The sequence below is a fragment of the Aspergillus pseudotamarii genome (genome assembly GCF_009193445.1).
Source record: "Aspergillus pseudotamarii strain CBS 117625 unplaced genomic scaffold BDV38scaffold_5, whole genome shotgun sequence".
NCBI classification, from domain to species: Eukaryota; Fungi; Ascomycota; class Eurotiomycetes; order Eurotiales; family Aspergillaceae; genus Aspergillus; species Aspergillus pseudotamarii.
Window position 1 is genome coordinate 791,993 of NW_022475019.1, and position 19,149 is coordinate 811,141.

Here is a 19,149-nt window from a genome sequence, read left to right on the forward strand (position 1 = left end):
TCACAGTGGATATTATGAAAATGCCTTGCTGACTGCTTCCTCTATTGGATATAGCCATATTGTGCAGATACTGCTAGATAATGGAGCAGATATCAATGCTCAGGATGGAATATCTGGGAGTGCCTTGCAGGCTGCTTCGGAAAAAGGCCACTGCCACATTGTGCAGATACTGCTAGATAACGGAGCAGATGTCAACACTCGGGGTGGACATTATGGAAATGCCTTACAGGCTGCTTCTAGTGAAGGTCATAGCCAGACTGTGCAGATACTGTTGGATAACGGAGCAGATGTCAATGCTCAGGGTGGTATATATGAAAATGCCCTGCAGGCTGCTTCTTTTCGAGGTCATAGCCAGATTGTGCAGATACTGTTAAACCACGGAGCAGATATCAATGCTCAAAGAAGACTCCATCGAAACGCCCTGCATGCTGCTTCTACTAAACACCATAGGTAGATTATGCAGGTACTGTTGGATAACGAAGGAGACATCATCGCTCAGAGAAGACTCTATCGAAAAGCCCTGCATGCTGCTTCTACTGAAGGTCATAGGCAGATTGTGCAGGTACCGTTGGATAACAGAGCAGATATTCATGCTAAGGGTAGAGAGTATGGAACGCCCTGGACTCAGCTTATTCTAGAGGCTGTGACCAGATTGTGCAGATACTTTTGAGCCATCAATTACAAATTGATGAACCGCCTTTGCAGGGACTCAAAGTCTCCTTACACACTTAACGCAGATATTCTTTGCAATGGCCTCAACATCTGCTTGCTACTTCTCAGTGTTCAGAACTCGGCTACATTTCATTTGTTTTCATGGTATTTCACCGTTACCTGTGAATGGCTCTATTGCGCTCTACAAAGGACTTTAGGCATTCCTGAGCCCAGCTAAAAGATTAATATGTATTAGTTCTGGGGGCGCCTGAACCCACCGACTCCGCCTGATTGAAACCAGATACAAGAGTGTAGGGGCCAGCCAGGTTTGCCAAGATCTGTACTTTGTACCAGTAATTTTGGCTTCTCAGGAATCGGGTATATCTACATAGTAAAGTATTTAATACTTTATTATTTAAAATATTGTCTATGATTAAATCCCATAGTTTCCAGTTCTATTATTTCTATATTAGTAAGTTGTGTTGTAGGTTGCTAGTTCTGTCTGTGGTTAGGGAGAATATCGCCGCACTAAGAGCATGGCGGAGGGACTGGTACCATGGTTGCGTCCGGTAGTGGACGGCATCGGCTGGGCTGAATAGGAGGTGCTTGTGGGCTCATTTTTCATCTGTTGATTTCGAGGAGGAAGATGGGGATAGGGGATGTTGGGTCGAACCTGGTTGACATCTGTATCTTGGTCTTGTTTATAAGAGTGGGATGTTCTGGGTCAGACCCACTTACGCGGTTCTAACTGCCAGGGTAACAGTTAAATGAGACAGGCTTTAGCTCAGTTGTGACTATATTGCCTGTCGTGTCGCAATCTACATATCCTTATCTTCCCAGGCCGTAGTCTAGCTGCTGGAGCGCGTACGTTAATCTGACTATCCAGCACTTGCTTTTGATAGGGTAGCAAAGGAATGAAATAGAGGCTTTGAATCAAGGAGGTAAGCCTATATCATTGAAACGCAAGGAACATCATTTACTTGCTTTCGTCCTGTCTATGATCTGTTGCTTAGAGACTAGCCTCCCAAGCGCAGTGATATAAGTGTCTTCTCCGACATATGCACTCAATGGTATAAATAACTGTACTCATCCACACCTCCACCTATACATAATATACATAACCCACTTCTATACCACGCTATCTAAATCTCAATAACAGGCCCCTCATAAACCCCCCTCGCCCGCACCAAATAATACCCCAAACTAAGCAGTACCGTCCCCCCCGTCCCAACCACACTATAATTCATCGACTCGGAATTAACATCATTAATCGGGGGCCAAAAGCTAAAGAACGTAGCAATGCACATATAGACTAACGAAAAGATATTAATTCCAATACCCCATACACCGGGAAGATGAAATGGTCCCCAGATGAGCTTGGCGCCTGCGGTATTTACCATCGTTTGTTCGGAGTTTCTCTTAGCTTGGCTGATTTCCCCTGTGCAGCGACGGTAGAGGAGAAGGCCTGCAGCGATCATGTAGGAGAGATAGAGACCTGAGGTGGACATTGAGACGAGGCTGTTGAAGGCAACGTCGGAGCCGATGTTGATGAGGTTCAGGAGGCAGCCGATTGTGCTTGTTAGGAGGACGGTGTAGGTTGGGATTGCGGTACGGGGGGTTACCTGTTCTTCTGTTTAGTAGACCGACGGAGTGAGAATTGGGGTATGGGTAGGGCGGGGCTTACTTTGCTCCATACACGCCAGCCGGGTATGCCTCTGTCTCGTGAGAAAGACCAGAATTGGCGCGAGGCCGAAGCCAGCATGCCCACTGTTGTGCAGCAGCACATGGCTTGGATTACGGATCCGGCTGCTGCGGTGCCGGCGGTTGATTCGGTGGCTTGGTAGAAGATGGAGAGAAATGGGACTCCGGTTGGGGATTTCAGGGATGTTTCGATATCTCCAAGGCAGAAGTAGAGGGCTATTAGCATGCTGAAGCCTAGGGTTCCGTTGATTAAGACTGTAAGCATTAGGGACCAGGGGACAGCGACGGTTGCGTTGGTCATTTCTTCCACCATCTGGTCGTGTTATGTTAATAATCGATCTGTCATGTTTTGTTTCTTTTCCTCTCCTCCTATTTCTCATTTTTGAAGGTCCACTCACATGTACTGCTGCATCGCCGCCTGCAAACGCAAACACAGGACCAATGATGCCGATGAAGAATGAAAGACCTTGAGTCGGCCAATGGCCCTCATTGATAAAGTATGTGAATACCTCCGAAGCAGGTTTATGCTCTGCCATGTATGTCAATGGGATGAGAATGGCGAAGAAACCCAGGATATGAAGGATAAGAATTGTCCCCTCAAACCGAGGCAGCAGCTTGCCTCCAATAATATTGATAGACGCTGCAAAGACTGCCGTGGCCCAGGAATAAAGTGTTTTACGCCAGGGTGCGGGCGTATAGTCGGGGTTGGTGAGAATGACTAGTGCCTCGATGAAGTTGCCATTCAGATACAAACCGGTGGCGTATGTGGCTTGCCAGCCGATGACTGTGAGCCAGCCCATACTGCTCTGTAAGTTCAAGTAGTGGCAGATTCGAAATTTATTCACATACCTGTGATATAGCTGCTGACTTTCATGACAGACTTGGGTGCCATCATTGAACACCAGTGGTATTGACCGCCTGATGTCGGTGCCCTATAGAGCTGTTGTCAGGATTATCGTGTTAGAGTGTATGATAGGGAGTAGCATACATTGATACCAGCTCAGATACTACGACAAAGGTTGCTGTAACACCGACCCAGACAAAGATGTAACCATATATTGAACCAGCCGGACCCCCACTACAACGGAATTAGCAAAAGCTTGCAGTTTGTACTGGGGAGACTTGACATACTTCTGGAATGACTGAAGAAACAAACTGTAGAACTGTCATTAGCTGGAGATATTTATCGTAAAGACAACGGTAAGTGCATGACCTACGTAGTTACGGCTTCCCAAGTGATAAGAATCGTGCAGCTGAAACCAACCATGGACATCAAACCGAAGTTTCTCTTTACAATATTAGTGACCACTCCCACTTTGAAACACAACGGAATACATACTTGCAAGACAGGACGCTTCCCCATACGGGCCAGATAGACATCATCCTTGTTCTGATGGGACGGTTGCCCCTCAATCTCCTGCAAAATTGAAGCCCCCATTTGCTTCAGCTCATGTTGAGCCATAGTGTAGGTGTAGGAGTTGATTGATCACAAATATGAATTTTTCGGCGATCGTATGATGACGATTAAATCTAAACGGCATAGAAACAAAGAAACAGAAACCGATAAAAATGAAACAGATTTTAGAAAAGAAGCTTTGCATGTAGAAATTTCTCGAGACCCTGCAGGAGACAAACATAGAACAAGGATTAAATCCTGTTCGCTGCGTTCTCCTTCCTATCTTCCGACAGATGCATGTTTATGGAGTGTCTTCCCCCGTTATGTAAAAGCATTGGCAGCATCTGCGCTTCGCATGTTAGGCATGGGATCCTTGAACGCCGAGGGTTGCGGAAGTGCAACCTTGCAGGGATATGATGTAGCTAGAGGTTCTAGTTGCTTGTCCGCCGTTGCCGCACGCTAATCCAAGGTTGAACCACCACGTAGTAGGTGGAGCCTGTCAAATTATGGAGGTAGGTATTCAAGTGGATCCTCGGTGGAGATCCAAATCTGGAACGTTTCGGAGAGGTTAGTGGAGCGTTGGGGTTGCAACGACACATCCTTAGCGCTCCAACCAGACAGGGATAAGACTGATAGTCTATTCTCTTACCCACAAGGGAGGGTCCAACAAAAGTACGAACACGTTAAGAATTTGAGATGTTACAGAGATTATAGAATGAATGAGTTTTCTATTTGGTTGTAAAGCCCCATTCGAACACCAACAATAATACAATGACAATGTAACCTTCCCGTGCCCTAATACGCACATTCCCTTAATGAGTTCCGCGGCGACGCAGTCACGGCCCATGTGTGAACCTCACGGATTATGTGAGCCTCGCTTGAATCACTGTCTCCATCCGAGTCCCGTTTCGCTGTGATTATCGTTGTGGTATGGCGATAGCTTTTGTTGCGACCAATCGAAGTCATCTCATGAACCTCCGCCGAAGGGTGATCTTGACTTTGTAGCTGTGACCTGATCCCCGCAGAAGAGTGGTTGTATCCAACGCGGGAGGTATCGTGGCGCGTCATTCCGTCAACTCGTAGGCCCGTCGAACGCAGGCTATCCAGGAAAGGTTTGAATTGAGGGGAGCAGGCGGTAACCACACTCAAGCATTGGGTAAGCTGCGTGCAGATCGTCAGAGACCAGGTACCAGAGATCGGATCGGTCGAATCAATAGTTTTATTGGCGTATGCGAGTTGGCCTATTATTGCGATAATCACACTTCTCTCTTATCAGAAATGTAGTGAGGCAAAGCACTGTACATAGATAGATATACTCACAAAATTCGAAGCCCAAACACAGTGGATAAAGTGAGCTTCTTTTTCCACCGCGCCTGGATGCGAGTAACAATCAGGATTGCATACGCTATAATGGCAGCATCGGTGAGAATGTTCGTCACTCCGATGTAATCCCACCACGCCCCAATGTTGAAACACTGCCCGGATAGGTAGTTCCATGTCTGAGGTGGTTTGCACCGAAATGCAGAGCTAATGGCACCGGTGATTGCCCACAGTGTAATCAGAGCTTCTAGCCCTGAGGCAATGCGGCGGTCTGAGGCAGCTGGTGTTACGCTGCGGATAAAGTGGACGAGGGCCAACTTCGAGAAGCACATGGTCAGGATGAAGAGGATGGTGGCGGCATATTGTGACTAGATGATTATCAGAGGGTACTCAACGATGGCAAACGAGTACTACCTTCATTATATTTTCAATGCTTGTCTGGGATAGTGTATCATAGTGGTCGCCGTATCCATTGGCAGTGGCCAGTGACACAGCCAGGGATTGTGCGGCACAGATCACCTAGAGGCAGATCAATAACCGTCGTTTTCGTCAAACTCACTCGCTTAGGACACTCGGCGCTCTCACCATTGAGACAATACTAAGATAATCATCAGCAGTCCACCGCCGAAAAATCCAGTATTTGGTCCCCAGTCTAGCAAGGACGCCAAGGATGGCAGTCACCATCAGAAACCAGGTCAAGACATTGACCGCAGGCTTCCAGGTATCCGTGAACCTCCCCATGGTTGTGTGAAGTTTGGGACAACACACGTCGTCAATTTCAGCAGTTGACGAGAGTTATTCGAGTACCTGAAAAATACCAGCATGCCCCTGTCTACTACGTCTGCTAATTAACCCAACAGCCAACATACCGGGGACAGCATGCCCTGTCACGAACACATGGCGGCAGGGGTATAGTCTGGGCAAACCAAGACCTACAAAGAAAGGATCCTTCTCGTGTTGTAGCAGCAACTGGGGCAACTGGATTGTATACTCTTATCTAATTCCATGAAGCATGGATATGATTCCTTTACTTGATGCTTTCCTTTCACGGATAGATGATAAATGACAAATTTCTAGACCTGGCCCCTGAGCAGGGATGTTGACAGAATAGAATTATGAACCCTGCACTGGAGGTGGAGATATGTTACATTGACTTCTCGGGCCGCAAGACTGTCAAGGTCCGTGATACCGTCTTACCCGCGGAGTGGCAGGCGTCACAGAAAGAAATACAGACTTAGAGATTAGGTCATGTACACAGTGGGAAGGCCTATTAGGCATCGTCGCTGTAGGGTCCCTCTTGACTTGACACGCTTGGTCTGATGCTCTGGCTAGAAACCGATTTGGGGCTTGGCACAGACACGATGCATATAAGGCTCCGCCGCCAAGCGTGACTAAACCAACCTGTATTGGAGGCCGTCTGAAGAGGAAAAATGTGACTTTTTTTGCAATCGAGAAAACCTGAGATATTGGATTTAGTGAACTGTAGAATATGCACGAGCCCCTGCCGACGAGTGACCGTAGAGGGATAAGGGAGTTGTTGAGATGGAAATTGGGTGTGTGATCCATATTCATTTTACCTCAAGTGGAATTCGGCCCGAGCCAGGGTTACATAGAGCTTAAGACGCAATCCGTTTGCGCCGAAATCCCGTCCAATATTCATATAATTTGGAGCCTGAAAGTGGTCCCTGATGTCCATGGCATCATTCGAGGCTTGCAGGAACGGAGTCAAAGCAGTGGCTCTATTCCGACATTTATAACTGGCGCCTTCCCTTTTTTTCTTTCTTTTTTTCTTTTGTTTTTTGGTGCTTTGTGTAGCATAGGCGTGCTACGATGGGAGAAGGATAAAAGGCAGGCGTGATTTCTTTTTTTCTGCAGATCACAAGTTTTGTTCAGCTTGTCTATTCCGCATTTTAACAAACAAACAAAATCTGTTCATGGGATAGTATACTTTCAGAGCAGACTGCACAGATCGGTCTTGAAGACCTTGAATACGGATCTTCTCCTATCCAACTCACAACTGAGTTTCGATCCAGACAACAGCAACCAGGAGGTATCTATCTTAGCTAAAAGACATATTACCGACTTAGGTAGACTGCGCAGAAGTATTAGGAAGAGATAAATCCCGCATGTATTTTTGGGAGAATGACGGTTGGTGTAAGTTAGGTATCAACATGTTAATACCATCCTTGCATAGACATGTACATACATTCCAGTACCATGTCTGCCCTAACTCCTATATCACTGATGAAACTGATGCCTCATCAGCAAGGCCCCAACCCGCACCCCGCTAGGCACACCTTCCCAATCCGGTAACCCAGCGTAACTAATGACTCAACATCGACCGAATACCATCATCGGGGTCCTGATGGTGCAGTGGGAGTTGAGGCTAGCCACTCATTCTCGGGCCTCACGATCGAGCCTAAATTCGACAGTAAAACCCTTTGGGGTTTTCGTAACCTTCTGTAGGCTGGCACAACGGAGCCAGACTCGGGAGGTGAGCTTTTTGTTTTTGTAGGGGAAAATTCCTTGGATCCTATAGTTGTTTTCTCTTTCTCTATTACTCTCGGTTCTATCTGTAATCCTCCGCTTTTCTTGTTTGAAAAGTGCCGGGCTTATTCGCGTTTATTCGTGTAGTAGAGGTGGGTTTCGAATCCAGGGCAAGATTCGGCCTGAGGTTTTCAACGATCATGTGCTTACCGATGATATCAACAATCGATACTTGGAACGTCACCAGTGTCTACCACTGACGAAGACGGAGGAGTGAATGCGGTCTAACAACATGATGACGCATATTCAATGCTGTAGAAAATAAGGTAATTGCTACCAGGATTCGATCAGGCCTTCGAGGTACTGCCGTTAGGTTCGCCCAATCCTTACCCCAGACTACCAAGGATAGCTACGAGAGATGAGGAGAGGAGCTCCGTAGGCGGTTCCCGGTCATAGCGCCGGCAGATAAGATCGAGAATGCCGTAGTGGCCCTCTCCTAAATGAATATTGAATACCAGATATGCGTCAATACTCTCGTTATATTACTCCTGTAGTCCTCCCGGATACGAATATTGGTCCGTGACACGAGGTCCCCACACACGAATCTTAGCAGAAGATTTGACTGGCCATTGGAGGATGGGAGACAGGGAGTGGGTAAGTGGAACGTTCAATTATTGCTTAATGGAATCTCGTCGGGACTGGTTGAGGACTTGGCACTGTGGCTGTGCAAGCGAGTCTGGACTTTTATATCAGGCGGGTCATCCCTTACCTCGACCGGATCTCAGCGAAATTGATTTCATCACACAATGACTCGGTCTCTCGCCTTTTTACCTTGATTTAATACGTATGCTAGACTAATTCCAGATGAACAAACTAATTCGAATTCTCGTTCTACGAGTTCAGATTCAACAAACTGCAAAGATGACCATGTTCATAATTCGTAAATGCTGACAGCGCCAACACCCGCTCTGCGCTATCGCATGGCAGCCCGTTGCATGGTCCGGTCGGCGGCCAGCACGCGGTAAACCCGCATCAAGTCCTCCATCGAGGCCAGCGTATCGGGATGTTCCTTCCCGAGGACCATCTCTCTGCCGCGGACAGTCTGTTCCGCCACTTTCTCCGCGTCATCCCATCTCCCTTGAGACTGGTAGATGGTACCAAGATTCGCCATCGTGGTCAGCGTATGGGGATGCGCGTCACCAAGGGACTTGCGCATCAACTGCAGCACTTGGAACGTCAACCGTTCCGCTTGTGGCGACTTGCCCTGCTGTTGATATGTCAACGCCAAGTTCGCCATCGCTGTCAAGGTCAAGGGATGATCCTCTCCCAGATGTCTCTGCATAGACGCCAGGACGCTGGCCCCCAGGTGCGCCGCCTCTGCAAACCGCTCCTGACAGCGATACGTGGCGGCCAGATTACCCGCCGCCATCAGCGTCTGCGGGTGATCCGCCCCTAGCACAACCCGACTAAGCTCCGTGACTTGCACCTCCAGCGCCTCTGCCTCCTGCCATCGCTGCAGATCCCGATACGAGGTCGCCAGATTCGCCATGGAGGTGAGGGTCAGGGGATGTTCCCTCCCCAAACCGGCCAAGCGGGTGTCCAGCACCGCCGACTCCAGCCGTACCGCCTCCTCCAACTTCCCCTGTTCCCGGCACGTAACCGCCAAATTCGATTTCCACGTCAACGTGGACGCATGCGTCTCCCCTAAGAGCCTCTCGCACCGCTCCACAACCCGTCGCTCTAATCTCTCCGCATCATCGTACCGTCCCAGACTTGTATACGTGGTCGCCAGGTTCCCGAAGGTACTCAAGGTGGAGGGATCGCCCTCCCCCAGTGTCCGTCCCTTCACCTCCAACAACCGTGACTCGATCGCCTCCGCCTCCGCGAAATGACCCTGCTTCGCATACGTCGAGGCCAAATTCGACATCGACGACAAGGTCTGTGGATGTTCGTCGCCCAGGACCCGTCTCCGGATGTCGGTGACCCGTCGGCCCAAGTCCGCGGCTTCCGACCACTGCCCCTGCCCCCAGTAAGCCGCGGCGAGATTACTCATCGCGGTCAGGGTGGCGGGATTCTCCGCGCCGAGCAGGGCGACCCGTGCATCGACGACGAGTTTCCCAATATCCGCGGCAGCATTCCATTGTCCATGTTCGAGGAAGGTCACGACCAGAAGGCCGAGTGTGTGTGCGGTCGCGATGGCGTCATCGTCCGGTGCCTCGCGCAGCTTGGCGAGCGCGGCGGTCAGGCGGGCGGACTCCTTCGTCTGGCCGCGGGATTGATACGTGGTCGCGATGGCAGTCACGGCGGATACAAGGGTGCCATTCGTCGGTGTGGCCATCGATTTCTTTTTTCCGTGACGGGAAGGTATAAGTATTTATTGGAATTTATCGCAGTGTCACAAAATGGAGAAATCTGAAGAATGCCACGGAGGAATTAATCCCGCCAAGAAAAGGCACCGAAACAGCGGGGAAAGATAAGGCAAACACGCAATCACCACTGCAATCAAACTTCAACTATCGCCGACTAAAGCACGTCGGTGGAATTGTCCTCGGGTTGTCGGAATCTAATACGGTCTTGATGGTGGAGGGACCTGACACAATCTCAAATTCGACCACGACGGGGGAATTTTCCTTGCAGCGGTCACCTGCTGTGGAGGAATTTCTTTTTTTATCCCCGGTGTCATCCGCTCCCAACTCTGGGATGGTGAACGGCTCCTCGCGGCTCCATGACTGGAAGATTACCCGTTCCATCTCCACCCCGTCAGCCCTACTAGGCTGGCATCCAGGGTTCTGATTGGTGGAGAAGCATGGAGTGGAGATCGTGGTCAGGCAACCATATTCTGGCCAATGGAGGGAGAGGATGGGGGTTTGTTTGGTTTTGTCTGTTTGCTGTTCGTCCCGCAGAACTGGCATCCTTTTCCATCTTATTCTTCTGTAGTAGATCACACGCACTTTGCAAGATCCACAAGGATATTTATAAACCAGGGGCCCTCCGCAAACTAGGTAAACATCGGTTACAGGATGACTCTATATACTCGATACATATACCTTCTGGCTTATTTCCAGGCTATATATCTCGAAGACTGTCGCTGCAACTGTTGCATTAAGTTACTTGAATATAAAATGGACTTAAGGAGGCCTACACATAAATAGACATCGACTAAAGATTTAGACGAATCCTGTTTCCAGTAGAACCGATCATCTCTTTGGAGAATGAACTGTCTATAAATTCTTAACATATCGACCGTCGCCGTGTGCGTGTTGCCGTTTCCAGCCCCATGAGCTTCTTGATCCCCTGGCATGGATAGGGGATATGTTGACGGACGAAGAAACAGGTTTCAATCCTACAGTTCCGGCATCCTATGAGATATCCATCATGTGCGCCCTTGTCATTACAGTGAAGGCGCGGAAGTACTCCCTGATCTCGAAGATTTGAAGAATAAGGTTATGGAATGAAAGAATTACCGAAAACATAAATTTGGGTCGGCAAATACTGAACAGATTCTAGCAATCAGTATATTTTTGTCAACTAAATTATCTTTGATGTATCCTCGAAGTGATTGTTTCCGAGCAATTCCACGTACTATCTGAGCGATACGGTATGGCTTCAGATGCAGATCTAGAGTTTTCCCAGTTCAACTTGCCATTATAAATGCAAGGAGTTGCGTGGTGGATCATGAGGACATGAAGAGAAGCCCTTCATATATATTTTCCTAACTTCTATTCCATTTACTCTCCAGGTTATGAGAATCTCTTCCCATGAGCACTTCCGGCTAGAGTCGGCATGACTTTAGGGCATGGATGCTGCTCTCATCTGCTTTCTCAGTTTCTGTAGGTGACGAGAGTGCCAGGAACCCTGATCTAACATATGATAAGCGCTCTAAAATGGATTAGCTACGAAAACCAGCTTGGGCTCTCGGGAAGTAAGTCTTAAAAGTTTGACGAGGAATTGGCATGGGATAGCAATTAATCTAAATATTCATGGGATCTAAATCTTAAATCTATATTTAATTTATGGATCGAGACTCTTAACCTAAAACCTACTAAGAAACAGATCGGGTATGGACCTAATCTACCAACTCGCAGGTTTTGGCGAGGTCTATATTACTGAATTCTCTCTGTAAATTAAAACCTACTTGCTGCTCTCTTTAACTCTAAAACTACTAGCTAAACTCAATTACTAATATTTCCTTAGCGAAGTATCGACAGAGTATAAGCTAATATATTATATCTTGAAGATAACTACAATATGCTTGAGAGTGGACCCGATCCTAACTCGGCGATTTCCGGGCGGGCCCTAGATTTGAACCTGACCCGCAGACCACTGCATGATCACGATCATAACAGCGATAATATCAGTACTTGATTTGTATTAATCGGGCACTTGATACATTGTGTCATTTTAAGTCCTAGTTTATGCAAAATTGGTCCAAGGTTTTGTGGGTAGCCCAATGGGTCCTGACGTAGTGAAAATAGCCCTGTTTATTCGGGTCCCCCATGCAGCGCTATCAACCCTAACCTCCTCATCGAGTGTAGCTGAAAGCAGTATCGACCCTACGAGGAGGACCTACAAACATACTTCCAGTACGGGATCAAGTGGTGAGTAACACGAAAAAAGAAAAAGGGAAATATGAATAGAAATAGAAAGAAAAATACTGCAGCTATAGAATTTGCTCTCCTGATTTGACTTCTACTCGTACCATCTCCTTTACGTGGATGAATCCAGACATGATAAGATTGTAAGGCTCAGAATACTATCTGGCCTGGGATGTGGGCCCTAGTAGATAAATCTCCGCGAAAAGTGTGCAGCGCTCGTCTCTTTGTGTGAAAGGAGTAAAGCAAAAGAGTTTAAAGCATCCTGAATAGATCGCCATGTTAACTCAATCTTGGTAAGAACTATAGTCCCAAAGCAACCTATTAAGCGATTCATAGGTTAATACATTTATAACTATTGATGTCGATCAATAAATAAATCTACTTTCTAGATAATAGTCTGCCGACCTCTATTTATTGAGCCATTAAATGTAATTAACTATTAACTAACTATACTTTATTATATAAGCCTCGTATTTTGACTCCAGGTTCACCATATATAAAAGGCAATACCATACCATAATCTCTTATAATAAATATTACTCAAGTCCATTATAATATTCACTACCCAGCATATTTTCACCTCCAAAGAAAAAATGAAGATCCATCTTCTCTTGTCGCTTATAGCTCTTGGTTTTACCCTCGGCGAGCCAATTCCTAAACAGGCTCTCTCGCAAAGTCAGACTGAGACAGTCGACAACAGCTCTAACCAAATAACTTGTGAGATCTGGACGGCGCAGATGAGCAAAGTACAAACGGCAGTAAGTATACAGGAAGGCGATGGTGACCTCACCTTACTAAAATATATATCAGAGAGACCGCGCAAACCAAGAATACCGGCGTACATTAAGCCCAGCAGCAGTGAAGGCTCTATCCTCTGCAAATAAGGACGTTGCCGACCTACTTGCACAAAAGTAAGTTATTATGTGACTCTTATTACTGATATTGTAGCTGATGATTACAGACCTGCGGATTGTTAAACACCAGAATTCGGATTTTTATTCTGCGTTGTCGACAATGGCGCTTACTTGGCTGAACATTCAAAATTAGGCTCTAACCGCCTAGCTTATATTACACAACCTCCATATAGAAAGATATATTCCACACAATATTTCGATAGACAGTGGTCTTTTAGTCCCCTTTTTCATTTTGCTTCGATACCCCTTTTTTCTAGTTAGCAAAGATATTATATCTCCAGTATAGAGAACTAGGATCGATAGATATTAGTAAACTACTCAGAGGCTAAATAAGCTGCCTGTCTGAACGCTAACCCTGTGTATCTAGTTTCGAATTAATACGAATTATTAATATATAGCTATGTCAGTTTAACAACTATATAGTCAATATGAGTAGAATAACTTAACTGCTAATAAACATGTACCATAAAAACAAGAAAGACCCAGCCTATAATTCATCTACTGTATAGATATGTCATTTTATATTTGTTAGAATCTCGGCCCTTGCTACGATGTCTTATATAATAGCGAATGGGCCAGTAAGCATTCACGAAGTCTTCGCCGGCTTACATCTTTCGCAAAACGGACCTTGATAGGAACAATTAGTTTATTCACATTGTAAGACCCTACAGGGGAGGAGTACGGACGAGTGTCACACAATACGAGGCGACCAATGTTGGGACGAAGTAGTGGATATGTCGACTGTCGGAGTGGAAGGAAGGCTTTTCTGAGCTTACACATAAGAATGTGAAGTTTCCGAAATCTGCTTAGATTGAGACGAGGCAGTGAGCCTGACTGCCGTATGAACTCGGTCGATAAGACATCTGTTCTAGGTAAGCCTTGCAAAATGTGGCTGTGGCATGTGGAGAGCGACCGAATATACTATTGCTACAAAGCTGCCCTACATATTTTTATACACGACCCCAGATAGAAAAAAACAATATACATTTATATAGGCACCGTCTATATATAATATTATCAACAACGGCAGCGAAATGGAAGAACTATTAGGTAGCAAACCAATGGCAAGCTGTAACCTAAATAAAGCCACTGTTGTTATACCTTCGGCAATATCAAAACATGCTGAATCACGCCCGAATCCCCAACATCCCCATCGACATCGCAATACGATCCATCCAATCCTCATTCCCACTCGGATGAATCTGATACGAGTCCCGGAGATACTCCGGATCAAACCGAACCTGCCACTCTGGTGCATCCGCATCCAAGGCACTCCACGGATTCGGCGATTGCAAACCAGGTATCTCAGGATCATCCCACAACTCTGTCACATAGTGCTGCTGAAAGAGGTCCGCGCGGAGTAAGACATGCAACTGCCTCAACAGCGAAATACCCAATCGTATACCATACAGTGAAGACTGCGCGAACGGATCGACAAAGTCCCAGGGAATAGGGCCGACGAATCTCTGCCAGTGCAGGATAGACGCCTGGCGTTGATAAACGAGAGCACATTGAAGCTCTGACTGAAGCTCATTCAGTCGGTGCCGGCTGATCTCAATTTCTCGCATTAGACCTGCCCTGGCCTCCGGGTGATCACCTTTTATCAACCTTTGTGTGTCCACTAGCCACCCGGGGCAGGAGGCGATCTCGATAAATGCTCGATCAACAATGAGTCCCAGTTCACTTCGTTTCGGGCTCTGGCTTTCAATATCGGCTAGCTCGCTCAGAAACGCCCTCCACTGGGGCTCGCCGAGGAAGCAGTGTTCCCCACGGATCATAGCGTCGGCGACTAAAAAGGCTCGACAAGATTTTAACAAGGTCAACCCAAACCCAGATCGGTGCACATCTTGTCCACGCATTTGGATCATCGTCGCCAGTCCGCGTGTATGCGTCAGCCACGACGCTCCCGTAATGCCATCTACCATCTCGTACATCGTCAATAGGATCCCAGATGCAAGGGCCTCCTCCGTAGTAGCGAACTTCGGATGCTGAATAACCCCAGCCAGATAGTTCAAAGCCCGGCTATACATATGTCGACTACAAGTAACCTTGTTCATATCATTATACTTCCGACCAATGAAAACCGTTGCCAGTGCGCGGTAGGCCCAGATCAGCGCCTGTGGCGCAGTGAGGAGCGGACGTCTCGCATAATCGATCCAGTTGACCTCCACCCGCTTGCCACAGGAGGCGAACTGGGCGGGGAAACTGGTGAGGAGGAACGTGCAGAAGACCTCCTTCTGTTGCAGGTCTAGGGCCGCGGCCGCTAGGTTCGGCTCCACCCGTTCGTCGATGCTTTGGCGCGCTCGGACCAGGACAGCTTCTCTGTGGGGGGGTTGGAGCTGGCTGCGGCCGTTATGCTGCTGGCCTTTTTGGATGGAGCTTTTGGTTTGGTGCATGAATTTCCAACGTTTTTCGTAGCCGGGACAGTCGAGATTGCGCTTGGTGCATTGTTTGCAGAATGGTTGGGTTAGGTCGCACTGTAGGTTTTGGACTCTATATTAGAGGAGGTGATTGCTTCCTGCATGGACGACACGTAGATCCTGGTGGTTCTATTGCAGGAATCTGGACCCCTACTGCCCATCACGGAGAGTTGACTGGATGAAAGCTGAGACTAACCTTAACCCGTCTGCGCAAGCATGTCCGACATGCATTACTTTTCGGAACTCCGACCATGGTATTTTACTCTATCTGGAACGACGATCGGGGGTTGTGTACGCCGGAGTTGAGGATATGTCTGGTGTCAGCTCGAAGAGGAAACATGCTGAGAATACGACTGCAGATGTGGGCCCCTGTCAGGGTCTTTTCACTGCCGAGACCGACTCTACCTGATCGAGCATGGATTGGCATCGAAATCGCTTTGTCGAGGTGATTTCACTCTCGATAGGGTTAGTGGAGGCTGTTTCTATCATGGGATTGGTCGAGAATACGAGGCCCACTTTCTACCGCGAGTAGACGGCTGCATTGAGGTCTAGTTTACTTTGTAGACTATGGGAATGCAATATAAGGCAATAGAGAAAAGATATTCATTGTGTGGGATGAATGATGTGAAAGGTGGGAGTGAAGAGGTTTGAGGACACTCTCGCCGTTGATTTTAAGTCTGGGGTTGGAAGTGCACGTGTTCAGGAATATATATTTCTGATCCCGCATGCCTCAATAATTATGAACAAAAATGCTATCGTACAATCTCATATGGAAAACTATATAGCACATTAAAAACTAACAAAACATTTCTCAAACTTGCAGTCGAGTCACCAACAATCGTAGCACCCAGTTCGAGCACCCAGTCTTCTGTTCCACTGACCCAATCTCACTCATAATATCCTTCATTAGCTTTGCCAATATCGAGTGGGTATACTCCATGCTTCCAGCCTGTCCCAGCTGTTGAAGAACACATTCTTTGAGTGGCAAACTCATGCCTTGTGTATTTCGCGATTCCCGCAGGATACCACGCAGCTGGAAGTTGTGCGGTTGCGTAGTGAGCGCATGGACTAATGGGAAGGAATATTTGCCCTCGTCGAGGTCTTCGCAGAATCCTTTTTGGGTTGTATACTGTTATACACTTGTCAGTTATAGTCGAAAAAAGTCGATAGTAGGTAAGCTCTCACATCTTCTGTTAGATTCTTGTAATCGTCGCGGATTTGGAAGTATTGCCCTAGTAGGCTGACGAGCGAGTCAAGTGTGGTAGTGCTACGGAGGACGGGGTAGAATCAGATCTATATTATTTAAAAGGCTGGCATGGGACCTACCTGTTGTGTTGTGAAGGTGCCTTTTCCGTCATCAGCCGAGCGAGTAAGCGAAAGAGGCCGCCTGTTTCTAGAAGGAAATAATCATCGGTACGTGATCATAAACGTATAACGCAAAATGACATACTTTGGCTAATCATCTCGAGGTATTCATTCTGTGATGGACACTCGCCCTGCCGAGTCCAATAGAGATCGAAGCTCTGGCCGATGAAAAGGTTCCGCATCTCTTCCACGAAAACATCCATGCAGCGCGGATTCTCGAGCTTTCGTACTTGGTCCATCGCCTGTATTAGTAGGTAGTTGGCTGAATTTATGGTTTCGCCCTGTCCAAATATCATATGGGCTGCTGGTTGCCCCCGGCGGAGTGGCGATGAGTCTTCGATATCGTCTAGCCTATATTGAAAGTATTATCAGTGGCCAGGAGTCTCTTGAAGCCATTGCTGGCATGATGAATATTCTGACTCACAGCAGAGAAGCGTTGTGAAGTGTTTCTGCGATGGATTTCACGCGGCTTACGACATCGTTTGGAAGGATTAGCCAGACATTCATCGCATCAACGAATGCTTCTCGGACACCTTTTGACGGAAGGGAGCGAATGTAGTCAGCCGGACCTAAGAGGTGCTAAGTACCAGATTATGTCAGACCCTTCTTCAAGTACACACTATAATAGATTGCCATGAGCCCTACCTCTGTGCCTAGCTGCTCCTGCTTAGGTAGTTGAATCTCTTCTGCGAATGCATCAATAGATGATGCAGACGACCTTTTCGAGGAATTCTCATCCGCAGTCCACACCGGCGACTTCTCAGATCCGGATGTATTTGACTGTCGCTCATGGTCGCCAGGGCGACTTAATACGTTGGTTGCCTTTTCAGAGGATATTTCATTCTCCAGAAGGCGGCCTGCCTCGTCGCAAAGTTCGGAATGGTACCTTGGACAACGCAAACTCCAGGCTATGTTGCCGGGAATCTGGTACGCCAACGCTTGCAAGTAAGTATGTAGCTTGGTAGCGTTGCGTCCTTGTCCCAGAATGAATTCCTCCACACGCCTTTGGTATTCTTCCTCGTACTGGTTTGTCACCTCCCGCACTAGTCTCTTTGCCGTTGTAATATCGACATTGTTCCACTGCATAAACAGCCATACTGCGCTCGTCATGGCACCTTCGTCACACACTCTCTCCTGGAATTCCTTCCACTCCACGTCGAATGAGAAGTAGTCGTTGGCTAAGCCTAGCGCCGCATAACAAGGTTTAACAATGGGGGCAACGGTCTTGATCTCTTCCTCTGTCAACAGGATGCCCATGCCAAAACGCATCAATGTATCGACGAAGCTTAAGGTTGTCAGAGATGAAACACGCGAGAAACTCGAGGAACGTTTATGCTTACGGCGCCCCGGTGTCAATGATTCGGTAGTCCACATATTCGTCTAGGTTACTGAACGGCCTTGCTTTGTCGTGCTTCGCAGTTGTCGCGATCATCGTTTTCCAGGAGTCAAGAACAACTTCGGCACACACCGGATCAATGGAGAGCAGTTCGAGCATCATCTTGGACTGAATCTGTTTTGTTCCTGACACCGATCGCACGGTGCGGTACTCCGTTTCATCCAGGCCGATATTATCTGCATGTGTGTTCAACTGTGTTTTGGGTTGTTGTTAGGCTCGAGCTTCATTTGGTACTATAATAAATTTCTCCTTGTATACTTACTATTGCTTTGGCAGATGATTCAACGACATTATCGTACAAGAAGGCATCTATAGAAAAACGAAATCCATTGTTAGCGTAAGGCCAGCTACAAGGCTGTAAAGGGAAATGGCCCATACACTCGAAGATGTAACTAATGATTGCAAGTCTGTCTGGCTTGCACAGCGGTAGGACCACAGAGCCGAAATGTCCTTCGTAAGGGTTGCAGCTTCCCCATCTTTCGATCGGACCGATATACTTCACCCAGTGTGCCCGGCATTGGAGGGATCCTAGGTTTGCCCTCTCCTCGTACTTGTGCCGGCGCAGGGCATAGTGATGACAGAAGCCTTCGATATCCGGCGCCGAACGCTCAACACGATACGATGTGTCGCCCTCAAAGTTCGAGGGTGTCTGTTCCATTGTGGCAGTTCAATATTCGTGTGAGACGCATGGCTTCCGAAGCTCGCCTTCATTATGGACCTCTTAAATAGGAACTTACCTAGTAAGTCGCTACACAACTTGCACCTTCATTACATGATGTCGTAGTTGCTCGTCAGCTTGATGAAATTGGCCGGATGGAAGAACCGCCCTATAACCCCATTATTCTGGGTCCGAAATCTAACCCAGGGAAGGGGCTGAAGTATAGTGATTTCAACCTTGTTTTGT

The 19,149-nt window shown here is 47.5% G+C and overlaps 8 protein-coding genes across 8 annotated transcripts in view; 3 read left to right on the top strand and 5 right to left on the bottom strand.

Moving 5' to 3' along the window:
• The window catches only part of BDV38DRAFT_295130 (purine and uridine phosphorylase), a gene marked incomplete at its 3' end in the record, with an annotated part of 3,525 nt that extends 3,285 nt beyond the window's left edge, over nucleotides 1–240 (top strand). Inside the window, exon 3 of the mRNA XM_032062645.1 lies at nucleotides 189–240. Coding sequence (XP_031918404.1) covers nucleotides 189–240 — 52 coding nt within the window. The remainder of the gene's footprint in view (nucleotides 1–188) is intronic.
• A 1,553-nt stretch (nucleotides 241–1,793) lies between these two features.
• Nucleotides 1,794–3,814, bottom strand: BDV38DRAFT_268043 (amino acid/polyamine transporter I; the record flags this gene model as incomplete). Its single annotated transcript, XM_032056696.1, has 7 exons — nucleotides 1,794–2,273; nucleotides 2,336–2,665; nucleotides 2,751–3,136; nucleotides 3,202–3,284; nucleotides 3,341–3,430; nucleotides 3,570–3,640; nucleotides 3,692–3,814. The coding sequence occupies 7 exons, from the start codon at nucleotides 3,812–3,814 to the stop codon at nucleotides 1,794–1,796; spliced, it is 1,563 nt and encodes a 520-aa protein (XP_031918405.1).
• Nucleotides 3,815–4,540: 726 nt separating this feature from the next.
• BDV38DRAFT_295134 (uncharacterized protein) lies at nucleotides 4,541–6,090 on the bottom strand (the record flags this gene model as incomplete). Its single annotated transcript, XM_032062646.1, has 4 exons — nucleotides 5,654–6,090; nucleotides 5,483–5,587; nucleotides 5,069–5,436; nucleotides 4,541–5,009 (listed from the first exon to the last, which is right to left on the bottom strand). Exons 1-4 carry the CDS (start codon nucleotides 5,807–5,809, stop codon nucleotides 4,544–4,546), a joined length of 1,095 nt encoding a protein of 364 aa, XP_031918406.1. The 5' UTR covers nucleotides 5,810–6,090.
• A 2,356-nt stretch (nucleotides 6,091–8,446) lies between these two features.
• On the bottom strand, nucleotides 8,447–9,980 carry BDV38DRAFT_153487 (uncharacterized protein). The gene has a single exon (XM_032051669.1). The coding sequence runs from the start codon at nucleotides 9,891–9,893 to the stop codon at nucleotides 8,529–8,531; it is 1,365 nt and encodes a 454-aa protein (XP_031918407.1). The 5' UTR covers nucleotides 9,894–9,980; the 3' UTR covers nucleotides 8,447–8,528.
• Nucleotides 9,981–10,217: 237 nt separating this feature from the next.
• On the top strand, nucleotides 10,218–10,706 carry BDV38DRAFT_236384 (uncharacterized protein). The gene has a single exon (XM_032053455.1). It carries the CDS (start codon nucleotides 10,362–10,364, stop codon nucleotides 10,659–10,661), a length of 300 nt encoding a protein of 99 aa, XP_031918408.1. The 5' UTR covers nucleotides 10,218–10,361; the 3' UTR covers nucleotides 10,662–10,706.
• A 2,037-nt stretch (nucleotides 10,707–12,743) lies between these two features.
• BDV38DRAFT_278512 (uncharacterized protein) lies at nucleotides 12,744–13,127 on the top strand (the record flags this gene model as incomplete). Its single annotated transcript, XM_032058742.1, has 3 exons — nucleotides 12,744–12,908; nucleotides 12,961–13,061; nucleotides 13,112–13,127. 3 exons carry the CDS (start codon nucleotides 12,744–12,746, stop codon nucleotides 13,125–13,127), a joined length of 282 nt encoding a protein of 93 aa, XP_031918409.1.
• A 931-nt stretch (nucleotides 13,128–14,058) lies between these two features.
• On the bottom strand, nucleotides 14,059–15,880 carry BDV38DRAFT_236386 (Zn(II)2Cys6 transcription factor domain-containing protein). The gene is made up of 2 exons (XM_032053456.1): nucleotides 15,681–15,880; nucleotides 14,059–15,541 (listed from the first exon to the last, which is right to left on the bottom strand). Exons 1-2 carry the CDS (start codon nucleotides 15,735–15,737, stop codon nucleotides 14,192–14,194), a joined length of 1,407 nt encoding a protein of 468 aa, XP_031918410.1. The 5' UTR covers nucleotides 15,738–15,880; the 3' UTR covers nucleotides 14,059–14,191.
• A 415-nt stretch (nucleotides 15,881–16,295) lies between these two features.
• BDV38DRAFT_295136 (bifunctional terpene synthase/polyprenyl synthetase family protein) lies at nucleotides 16,296–18,903 on the bottom strand (the record flags this gene model as incomplete). The annotated part of the gene is made up of 9 exons (XM_032062647.1): nucleotides 16,296–16,613; nucleotides 16,670–16,751; nucleotides 16,811–16,871; nucleotides 16,935–17,200; nucleotides 17,274–17,418; nucleotides 17,470–18,134; nucleotides 18,190–18,437; nucleotides 18,508–18,554; nucleotides 18,624–18,903. The coding sequence occupies 9 exons, from the start codon at nucleotides 18,901–18,903 to the stop codon at nucleotides 16,296–16,298; spliced, it is 2,112 nt and encodes a 703-aa protein (XP_031918411.1).
• Nucleotides 18,904–19,149: the final 246 nt, after the last annotated feature.